The following is a 12,328-nucleotide window of genomic DNA, read 5'->3' on the forward strand; positions in this document are numbered from 1 at the left end:
ATGTTCCCAGGTAAATAAATTCGTCGACTACTTCAAATGTTTCCCCATCTAGCACCACTGCAGCACCAACCTCCGACGGACTACAACGCATTCTGCCAGCCACCATGTTTTTCGTTTTGGCAGAGTTTATGACAAGCCCTAATCTCGCAGTTTCCCTACTGAGAGGTCCGAAGGCCTCTTCCACAGCTCTACGGTTGAAACCAATGATGTCCGCAAAACCGAGAAGCATGTGCGACTTCGTAATGATGGTGCCGCTTCTCTGCACACCAGCCCTCCGTATAGCACCTTCCAATGCGATGTTGAACAATAAGTTCGACAGCCCGTCACCCTGCTTCAAACCATCTAACGTCACGAACGAGACCGATATCTCACCGGCTATCCTGACGCTTGATGTAGAACATTCAAGGGTGGCACGAATCAGCCTAATCAGCTTTGTTGGGTAGCCATGTTTAATCATAATCTGCCATAACTCATTTCTCTTGACTGAATCGTACGCTGCCCTGAAGTCTATGAACAGATGGTGCGTCTGCAAGTTGTATTCTCGAAATTTATCGAGGATTTGTCGCAAGGTAAACATTTGGTCCGTCGTGGAGCGTCCCCCTCGAAAACCGCATTGGTACTGGCCAACAAAGGTCTCCTGCCACGGCCTCAGTCTGTGGAACAGGATGCGGGAGAGAATTTTGTACACGGTATTGAGAAGAGTTATGCCCCGATAATTGCTACAGTCCAGGCGATGGCCTTTTTTGTAGATCGGGCATATGAGACCCTCCAACCAGTCCGAGGGCAATTCTTCATCAGACCACACTCTCAGCATGATCCGATGGATGGCACGGTACAGCTGTTCGCTCCCGACTTTGAAGAGTTCGGCGGGAATGCCGTCCTTCCCGGCTGCCTTGCAGTTTCTCAGCTCTTTCACTGCTTTCTTCACCTCGTCCATGGATGGTGGATCCACAGCTTGACCATCATTCTCAATAGTCATCCTGCTCCTTTCGACTCCACTGTGTCCCTCACCGTTCAACAGCACACTGAAGTGTTCCTTCCAACGCCTGGCCACTTCTGTTTTATCGGTTATCAGGTTCCCCTCCCTATCGTTGCACATGACAGGTGCTGACACGTTTCGATTCCTGATTCCGTTGACCTTTTGTAGAAGCTCCTCGCATCGTGCCTGGAGAAGCAACCTTCCGCCTCCGCAAGAATACGCTCCCAATGCTGTCGTTTCTTCCGGCGATGGAGTCTCTTTTCAGCGGCTCTCGCATCTCGATATCTACCCATGCTCTGACGAGTCACAGCCGTGGCCAACATGTGACCCCTGGCGCGGTTCTTCTCCTCCATTACTCGCTGGCACTCAGCGTCAAACCACTCATTGGGCGCAGCTGCCGCAGTTGTACCCAACACTTCTCGCGCTGTAGTGCTGATCGAACTGTGGATGTGCCTCCACTGTTCATTCAGGTTCCCTTCAACTCTTTCCTCAATCCGTTCATCAACTTTCTGCGAGTACTCTGCAGCCACTCCTTTAGTTGATAGCCGCTGGATGTTCAACTGCATCCTCCTCGTTGCCTTGGATTTCAGCACGTTGGACAGCCGGGCGCGGCTTTTGGCTACTACGAGATAGTGATCCGAGTCAACGTTCGGTCCTCTGAACGACCTCACGTCTGTAACGTCTGAAAAGTGCCGTCCATCAATCAGAACATGGTCAATTTGAGAGCAAAGCTCTCCATTCGGGTGCATCCAGGTGTGCTTACGTATGTTCCGGCGTGCAAAATAAGTTTAGATTTTAAGAACCTACTGAATACAATATTGTTTGATATTTTCAAAATGAGCACTGGCATGCATTGAGCCAGATCTAGTTACTACTTCAATAGTTTAGCGATAATCCTGCTGTTTTTAGATATGCTCTAAAAGTTTTCATCAACCAGCATTCCGGGGTGACTTTGATCACCTTATCGTTTTGATAAATTTGGAGTGAAACTTCGCTGCTTTCACAAATTTGAACAGTCTAAAACGATTTGAATGGGTTTATTAATATGTGAAGCAATTTGGGAGCTGTTCACATTCAACGTGAACAGTTTATGTTGACGAATGTGAATGTCCAAAATTCATACAAAGTTTTTTGAATATATATAAACGATTGTCCACAGAGAGGGAAGGGGGTCTCAAATCACCAAAAACTAGTTCACGTAGAATATGACTTATTCAATAGTCCAAAGTTTCATGTTACGTGATGGTTTGTCATTGGGTTGTCATTAAGAAGAAAAAATGTAATACGCTGTTGAGATTATCAAGACTCAATTTTGCCTTTGATGAAAAATTTGCCAGAACAGTAATAAAAATCGCTGTGATAATATTTTTTTTTTGTATTGAGAACTAATCTGGGAACAAAATTTGAAAACTTTACTTTTCGTAGCTTGTTGTTTTGTATCTGCTTGAACCGATTGATCGTAGGCAATAAAAATCGCTCAAAATTCAGTTAATTTTCAATTCATATTCTGGCATGAAAAACACTTTTTAAATAGCAGGAAATGCATGAATAAAATCAATGTACACATATCTAAACACAATCAGTGAAGATTACGTCGAATACCAAATTCAAAAAGGGGTAGAGTGATCAATATCACCCCGCTGATCAAAGCCTAGAATCATCCCGATTCCGAATTACTCATATTGGACAATACTTGACCATTTAAGACTGCTTTCCAAAACTGAAAGCCACCATCTTGGATTCTTAAATGACCACTGGAGTTTATTTCCGGCTCCGGAAACACCTGTATTTGATAGTGTTTATGGAAGTTGAAAGTCGTCATTTTAAATTTAACCCTCTAGTGTCCAAGGTAATTTCTAGGCGGACTTCGGTAAAATCACTATATATCATTATAAACACTTTTTAAGTATCTATTGAAGCTTTTTAGAGGTTTGACTGAGGCCCGCCAAAAGGCGGCATTGGGCACTAGAGGGTTAAAGTTGGAGTTGAGTATCATCCCAATTTATGAATTTCAAAATATCGTTCAGAGATTTTTGTGTTCTGGGTATCATTCCAGTTAAAAAAAAAAAAATGTTGGATGATGTTTTTGACCATACTCCAGTCGAATACACCTCAAAAACGTGGACAGATTCTTGACGATTTTGACCCCCTGAGACAACCGAGTTCAAAATTTTCCCACATCCAAAGTTTTTCTCAAATTCATCGTGCTTGTAATTGTTATAACTTCCGTTCTATTTCTACCATTTTATCAATCGAACCTCTTTTGGAAATATCTCCATTAGTAATCAGTGTATTTTGAATAATGTCATGATAAACTTTGTTTTTTTTTAACTGGTACGAAACACCCCCGCTTTGTGACGCATTGCATACTTTTCGCGTAGTTTGCTGTAGTTGCGATTACTATAGTCTTGTGCAACTAATTCATAACATTTGAACAGAACAATATTTGTGTTATAATCACCAAGAAATTTCTAATCAATAATGAGTAGGTAAAAGTTTAATGATGGATTATTCCTCGTCATGAAAGCATAAATTGCTGTATAATTTACACATATTTAGCTATATATGTTTCGGTTATTCAAAGAATCATTTAAGTTACACCAACGAAACTAAAACCTAATTGATTTTTTTAGATTAAACTTACCTTCTTTCCTTCTCCCCGGATGCTTTATTCTTGACAGCCACCGCCGCGTTGGGTGCTATAAAGGAATCAATGTGGTTAATAAATGGCTTTCTACTGAAAGTGTAATAAAACTGTAAGACGCAAAATCGCAGTATCATCATATTTATTATTATAAATAAGTTACAATTCTCATGTATATTCACGGCTGCATCAATCATTTCAGGTTGCACAGTTTTTTTTTTGTTATTTGTTCACATTTTTCTACTTGTATGCACACAGTAGTTGAAACCGCACTACAATCAAAATGCGATAGGGAATCGATCAGGAAAAAGAGGAAAATAGTTTCTACTAGAATTTGACTATCAGTAGTGTTTTGTTCCCATGTTTAATTATTGGTTTCGTCAGTTTTTTATCCAGCGGCAAACCGTTTCACAACCTTCAACATCATATGAAAATAAATTAGAAAGCTTCCCCTGCCTCCAATAGTTTTATTCTAACACGAAAAAAACCAGCTGCGAGAGGGGGGAATTTATTTCTTCAACAGATTTCCACCCCCGATCGAATCGAGCGATCGCTTGAGCAGGTTTCCACCGCCGATGGAATCCAGCGAGCGTTGATTTCGGCCGAAAACGGCCGAACGGCTAGGTGCCACAGCCATTTCCATCGGAGTTCCTCCGTTCAGCAGAATGCGGTTGAAGTACAGGTACTCTACAATGGCCGAATGGAAGAGCGAATGAGAACATCCGTGTTAGAAAAAGCCAATCACTCGAGGCGATGGAATTGAAAAATGTGCAGATACCTGTGGGTTAACGATGAATGACGGACAGGCACACCGGTGGGACGGACGAGTACACAGAAACACAGGGGAAAGCACATTGAACACACCAGTGGGACAAACGGTTGGACATAACACGAAATCCGTTGGTTCTTTAATAAAACATCACTTTTACTGCTTGATTGCTCCGAAGGAAGTTACGAATGATTGATTTTGAGGTGAAGATTTGATTAGGGATAAAGTAGGGATTTGGTGAGTGTTGAAATATTTATCGGTACAAAACAGATTGAACAGACCGTCGTCTCCATCGCATTTTGATTGCGAAGGGGGCGCATGATCTTCGGTGTGGTCCCTTCGGGAAGCAAAGTTGCCACTGCTTTAACAGACCAGCAGTTGGATTGATTTTTTTTTTCTGCCTCGGTACTTTCGAAATGCACTTAGCAATGGAAGTGCATAGGCAAATACATGGAAACAACATCAATTCACACAGCTTGATGTTCCCATTGCCATCACTATTTCAAGACAGGCTGAGAAAAAAAAAGTGCGGGGGAAATCAAATTAAAACACCAACAAAAACTAAACAAGCAGTTCATACGGTATTTTGTGACAATCAATCATAGGCGACTGGGTCAACGCTTGTTCGCTTGAAAGGCGTTCACAACAGGATTGCTTGGATTGCTTGTGATGGCATATTAAAAGTTTAAACTGTTAAGCGGAGACTAGAAAAAAAGAAAATTCTAGTTTACTTGTAATGTTACAATTTCTGTGCAATCAGAACTCCATCGCGCAAATAACGTTCGGTTCTAAACATTATTCGAAGACTCTTTTTCGTTCGGTTGGTTAATAAATTAGCATTTAAATAGAGCTGATCGAAAGCGTCTTTTTTTTGCCTTCGGACTTTTAATTAAATTAGTGAAAGGACCGCTGTGGTTTAGTCTGTCGTATTTATTGGGATGTGGATGCTATTAGCATTTCATCAAAAAGACCAAGTGCCAAGTTAGGGTGAAAAAAAAAAACAGTCGAGAAGCAAGGTTGAGCAGTGCATAACAGATGGCGACCGTTATCTTGGCACTTAGTTCAAAGCAGCAGCCATTATCCTTCGCATAGCGAAGCAACAACCGTTATACGTTGGCATCCTCTAGTTGAGGCTCATAAGCCAACAAGTTCTTGGTGCATGGAAAAACTTCGTTCGGGCAACTAAATTGAGCTCGGAGTTCATTGTACATAACCTGAAAAATGTCAGCATCGGTAAACAAAAACCATTTTAACCAGAAACAAGATATTTGAATTATTTTGTTTTTAATTTCTTTTTATCAATCATCACAATTTTTGTGTTTGTTTTCTGAACAACTTTGCTAAACTTCCTATCATGTCGGAAATTATGTGATGAGGTGGTGAATAGAAATAAGTACGTCCACACTAGCTCCACGTAATGGCAGGATTCCATACCAATATGTATAACAACCAGAAGTCTATGACCTGAACAACTTTGCTGGAGACTTTAGCTTTCTAGGAGTTCGGAATCGTGAGATAATTTGAGCTCAATATACAACGAATTTTCTGCTCACTGGTGCCACGTAGCGGTGCAATTCGGCACTGAACCCAAATACAGTTGATATGCGTTTGAATGCTCGCTGTAAGACATGACTGTGGTTTAGTTCACATCATTAGCAATCCATTCTTTTAGTAAAATAATATTGTTAAACTCGTTGTTTTAGAGTAAAATAAATAAATGTTGTAAAAAATATTTTTGGTCCGGTGAAGAGCGAAGTCCCGCAGGGAACCATTTTGAGACTAGTTACGTTCACGATCTGCCAGAGCAGTTATTATATGAATCTGTTAAGTGAGAGATTATTTAATTGAAATTAAAATTAAAGCATATTTTTTCTCATTTATTTAAAATAAATTTGGAAAAAAGAGGCTTGTCAAATAGTTATTTATAAATTGTTGTATTTAAAAATCCTACTATAACTAAAGATCCAATTGGAGAATATTATAAACAACTCAGCTACTCCTTAAAACTTAATCGAAACCCACCAAATTCCAGGTGACACAATTCGTAATCGCAGTTCGATACGCACAGCGCTATCAGCAATGAACCGATTCGGCCTACCCATAAGTTTATTTTTAGAACAGCATAACAGCTTCGAACATTATGTCGAATTTGAGAACAACAGGTTTTTGTTTATCCAACGATAAATTCATTGAGCTTCTGTCGTGCGGTTGGTTGTAATTCGCCATTTTTATCGGGCAATCGAATTACCCGAACAAATAGAGGGCCAATATACCTTATCAAATGAGGAAAACCTGCGAAAAATGGTGTCAAAGTACGCTGTATAATTGCTGCTATTGGAGATGAACCAATAAAGTGGATGAGGTAATAAATAGCTGACATGACAAAAATAGCTCTGTTTTAACATAAACATTTTACCACTGAAAATCGATTAGTTGCAGTGGCACGTTTCGTCATTTTTCATAGCTGAGAGAATTTCTTTGATTTATGCGAATTGCAGGCAGTTTAATAGCAGTCCTTTTTCATCACAATGAAAAAAACACATGGTTACAGAGAACCAAGCGGGGTTGACCGCGAAGCTAAATAATAACACGACGCAGTAGGCGGGGATATATTAAAACTGACCAAAACATGACCAAGTTACTGGCGTATCAATAATAGTAAATCTATTTTATGTGGTTAAGACTGATGACAAGGAATGGCAATTATTGAAAACATTCCATGGAAAAAACAATGATTAAAATTGTATGAATCGTACCGCTCGGCGAGGAAGGTTTTTTTCCTTTCATGCCAGAAACTCTTCAGATTGTAACCGTGGGGCTTTTTAGAATGGGCATCATCTTCAAGGATTACCCACTTAGAAATTCTCTTCTGGGAGGGGGTGTTCTACCCACCTGTCAGAGCACCAATATCACTAATTAGATCTACATAAATTATTCATATTCTACATGAATAAGAAAAGTATGTTTTTTTCGCTACCGCCATTAGTAACAGTTTCAAGTGACTTTTTCGTTACGGTTTATTTGCCATGTGGGTGTCCACTTACTATTACTGACTTCACTGCGATGGCCCGCTGTCCTCGCCGAAATCAACATATGAACGAAAAAAAAATCAGGTAATTGAGAAAGTGCCCTCTGGAAATAGAGCTAGACACGGAACATACTGTTGGCTCTTCTACGTTGTAGATAATTGGTAAACATGCCGTGTCACCGGTAAGTTCTATTCTGAGACTCTACATGTGTTGTGGAAAGTTGCGCCGTCGACAGCAGACAAGCATACATGCAACAGGACGATCAGACAGGTTAATTTGTCAAGTTTGTTTTTGTTTTTGTTTGTAAGGGATAAAACACACCAACAACCAAGTAACCAACCGAACAAGTCTCTTGATACGATTTTGAGAACATTTTTTTTATATTTTACCTTGGTGAAAATATAGGCATATCTCCTAAAATTTGTTTGCAACAGCAATAAGCTCACTTTACAAAGACCATCATGAAACGAATTCGAGTTTAATCTTTTTATCATCCCTCCTAACTCTCCACTAAATTAGAAAGTCGAAACGAATGGACTGCAGGCGTACGCGTGAAAGTATAGAAAACACTCCTGTAGTCGCAAGACTTTAACAAGGTCGGGTTCACTTAAGAAAGAAAACAACTGCTTTACTTGTGATGGAACAGAAACACTTAAAATTGTGACGTGAACGCTCAATAGCTCAATACTTGTAAACAAAACACAATTCACCAATTTCGAATAACACTGCTGGTCAAAATAATATCAGAATGAATATTGAGATAGAAGTAAAACTATTTGACTCACTAAAATCACGTTGCATGCTGCTCTTGTTTAAAAAAGTATTAGTTACTTTCTACTACTTTTATAGAAATGTGTAAAGCTAGTTTAAAACTTGAACCCGTTCCTCAAACATGGTGAAAAGTCCGACTGGAATTCTTCCCGAAACCTTACTGCACCTAAATCATTCCTCCACAATGTTGAAAATTATGGAGAAAATCAATGTTAAAAAAATCGTTCCACAAAAATCAGTTGTACCTATGAATCAGAAAAAATCTACCGTTGCACTTGTATCAAAAATTAAAAAAATATTTTGATGCAAAAGAAATTTTGCTACAAACTTGCAAGGTGTGGAAGGTGCTTTCAATAATGCATCTCCCAGTTCTATGGCGAAGGCAATGTTGAAACGTGGTTTGGATATTTGCAGGTCGATACGTGATTAAATAAATTTTTTTAAAGCGTGAAATTTTAGGTGAGCCTGGTGGCTCACGTACGTAAGTTAAAAGGTGTAAGTAAGAGAATGCCAACAAGATGCTTCTCTTCTGGGTTCATTAGTTGCAAATAACTTATTATCATAACTAGATTTAGAAGGTTTTGAAGTAATTTGATTCGCAGATCATATTGATATTATTATTCGTATAAAACTTGATGATGATGCTGAACCAGCGAGCAACAAGCCGGTGATTCTATTGTTCCATACCGTGTTGTTTTGTACCTTTTTCGGCTTGTGGCAAATCTATGTAAAATTGTGCTGTTTAATTTGCAGTTGTTTCAATTGTGTCGAGTCCCTCAGTGATATTTGCAGATAGTTCAACTATCGAGAAAATCACCAGTTAAACAAAGCTGTGCTCAAAACGGTGATTCTACGAAACGGTTTTGGCATGATTTTAGTATATTTCACAAAGCGAAATAATATCGAGTATGTATAAGCATTAATGGTGATGCGCTAATTTCTAAAAGTGGTAGTCAAATTATGTCTTATATTGAGTAAAAAAGTCTCAGAAATCGCAATACTGAAATAAGTTTATCTCGACGTTATATTAGCTTAGGCCGTTACAAATTTTATTTTCATTTTATGTCACCCCCCCCCCCCCCCGCTTCAAAAACTTTCCCTTCTTTCTTGAACATTGGAAGGGGAAGAAAAAAAAGCTCAAACCGTTCCAGATCGGCTTGTACTGTCCTACAGTATGGTCGCATTTTACCAACAGCTCGAGGCTAAGTCTTAGACTAGCGAGAGATATTAAAAATTTGCTTTTCGCTTTCAACAGGCAATCTTTTTAAAAGACTACCTGTTGAAACGCAAAGTAATAAATTTGTTTTTTAACGTTAACGAGTGTTTAGTGAGTAAATTTGGTTTGAGATATTTCTACTTAAAGTGTAGTGAAGTTTTCCAGTTATGCCTGGAAAAAATAAAAAAGCTCGCTTTGATGCGGCTTCAAGGAAACGTGAGGCATCTCCTCCAAGTGACACTGAAATTTCGACTAACAGGTATGATATTCTTTCTTCCGTTGGGGATCAAGAAATCCAAACTTCTCATACTGAGCTTAAAGCCGTTAGGAAGAAGGTTGAAGTTCCACCTATTGTGGTATTTGTAGCAAATTTAAAAGCGTTTCGATCAGAACTTTCATCATTTCTGTCGGATGTGAAAGTTAATTTTCAATTTGGCCGCAAAGGCGAAATTCGTATTTTGGCCGAATCTCTTGATGGCCATAAACATCTTTTACAGTATTTGACTGAAAAGATGTATAAATTTTATTCTTTTGATGCCAAAAACGAGAGACCGTTTAAGGCTGTGTTGAAAGGTCTCTCAAATGACCAAACTATTGAGGAAATCAAAGATTGTTTGTCAGAATCACTTGGTTTTGCCCCCAACCAAGTAATTTTGATGAAACGAAAGGCAAATGCCAAAATTTTTCAAACTGGAATACACCAGGAAAATTACTTAGTACATTTTGATCGTACCAAAGTAAATAATTTAAAATGTTTAGAAAAAGCACGTGTTTTATTCAACGTGCGAAAAAAGTGGGAAAATTTCAAGAGACATGGAGGAATCCATAATCTTACGCAATGTCGGAATTGTCAAGCCTATGGTCATGGAACTCGAAACTGCCATATGGCAGCAAAGTGTATGATTTGTGGTGACACTGGTCACACGAAAGATATCTGCCCCGTGAAAGAGACCACTAATAGGTTCAAATGTGTAAATTGTGGGGGAAATCACAAATCTAATTTCTTTAATTGTCCTGTAAGGTCAAAAATTATTGCTTCCAGACAACGTAGGAATTCTAAGCAACCTGTTGTCAATGTGGGTATACAAAAGACATTCAATACTGTTCAGGCATCACCAGCACTTTCATTAGCAGGTGTGTCTGTAGGTAATAATTTAAATTCAGCTAACAAATTTCAGACAAAAAATCCTGTTCAGGCAACACCAGGCTGTTCATATGCCAGTGTCCTTACAGGTAATATTTCAAATTCAAACAGTAACAAACCATTCGTGTTTGGTGCTGAAAAGTCAGCCAGTATTGATTTAGGTAGTCCAACTCCAGAAAAGATTGAATACCTACAACAATCCATGCTGCAGCTAATGTCCGTTTTGTTGAACTGTAACTCGATGTACGAGGCTGTTCAAGAAGGTATAAAATTTACAACTAATATTGTTATGAAATTGAAATTCAGCAATGATTTCAAATAATGCTGTAAATTTTCTAAATTGGAATGCTCGCTCTTTAAAAGCGAAAGAGGATCAATTTTTCAATTTTTTAACAGTCCACGATGTGCATATTGCAGTTGTGACTGAAACGCTTTAAAAGCCAAATATTAAACTAAAAAAGAACCCAAATTACATGGTTCATAGGTTTGATAGAATTGATGTTGCCGGTGGTGGAGTTGCAATAGTTATCCACCGTCGAATAAAACGTCGTGTTTTACCCCATCTTGAAACCAAAGTTATCGAGAGTTTGGGGATTAGAATTGAAACAAGTATTGGCACTTTATTTATAGCCGCAGAGTATTTGCTTTTTCAATGCACTGGTGAGCGAAAAATTTATTTTAAGGGAGATTTGCAAAACTCACAAGAAATAAATCTAAATTTTTAATCATCGGTGATTTTAATGCGAAAATGCTCAAAGCAATTCCAATGGAAAAATATTGTTTAATGATTGCTCGGCTGGATTTTATTCAGTTTTAATTCCAAATGGTCCTACATGTTATTCTTCTATTAGGAATCCATCTACAATTGATCTGGTACTAACAAATCAAAGTCATTCATGCAGTGATTTATTAACTCATGCTGACTTTGATTCTGATCATTTTCCCATAACATTTTCTATTTCCCATGAAACTATTTTAAATCCCACTAGATCTGTGTTAAATTATCACAAGACTAATTGGGATAGATATCGTTCTACGATCGAAGAAAATTTGAATGATGATATTATTTTACAAAATAGTGCTGACATTGACAGAGCATTAGATAATTTTAGCAGCCTAATACTCAATGCCCGGAATTTATCAGTTCCTAAAGCTCAAGTGAAATTTAATGCACCAATTATTGACAGTGAACTTCAAATTTTTATACGTTTGAAGAACATACGGAGACGTCAATACCAAAGGTCTCGTGATCCTGCTTTGAAAATTATTTTTCAAGAATTACAAAAGGAAATTAAACGTAGATTCACTCTCTTGCGAAATGAGAGTTTCATGAGAGAAGTTGAACAACTAAAACCTTATTCAAAACCTTACTGGAAGCTTTCGAAGGTTCTTAAGAAACCTTCGAAGCCCATTCCAGTCCTTAAAGATGGTGATTGCATTTTTCTAACGAATGAACAAAAATCTCAAAAACTTGCTCAGCAGTTTGAGAGTGTTCAAAACTCCAATTTGAACGTAGTAAGTCCTATTGAAAATGAAGTAAACCAAAAGTATGTTCAGATCACCACCCAAGAATTTCTTTCTGAAGAGGTATTGGAAACAAACTTGAATGAGATGCGAACTATTCTCAAAAAATTCAAAAAACATGAAAGCACCAGGAGATGATGGGATTTTCTATATCCTCATCAAAAGACTTCCCGAAAACTCTTTAAATTTCTTGGTAAAAATTTTTAACAGATGCTTTGCATTAGCACATTTTCCTACGAAATGGAAAAATGC

At 38.3% G+C, this 12,328-nt stretch overlaps 1 protein-coding gene across 1 annotated transcript in view; it reads right to left on the reverse strand.

The window, feature by feature from the left end:
- Positions 1-12,328, reverse strand: part of LOC129720583 (orcokinin peptides type B-like) — a 31,991-nt gene that overhangs the window by 6,976 nt on the left and 12,687 nt on the right. Inside the window, exons 2-3 of the mRNA XM_055672071.1 lie at positions 4,134-4,310; positions 3,624-3,678 (exon numbers count right to left, since the gene is read on the reverse strand). Coding sequence (XP_055528046.1) covers positions 3,624-3,678; positions 4,134-4,310 — 232 coding nt within the window. The remainder of the gene's footprint in view (positions 1-3,623; positions 3,679-4,133; positions 4,311-12,328) is intronic.

This window comes from Wyeomyia smithii, chromosome 2 (assembly GCF_029784165.1).
Source record: "Wyeomyia smithii strain HCP4-BCI-WySm-NY-G18 chromosome 2, ASM2978416v1, whole genome shotgun sequence".
In the NCBI taxonomy this organism is placed as follows: Eukaryota; Metazoa; Arthropoda; class Insecta; order Diptera; family Culicidae; genus Wyeomyia; species Wyeomyia smithii.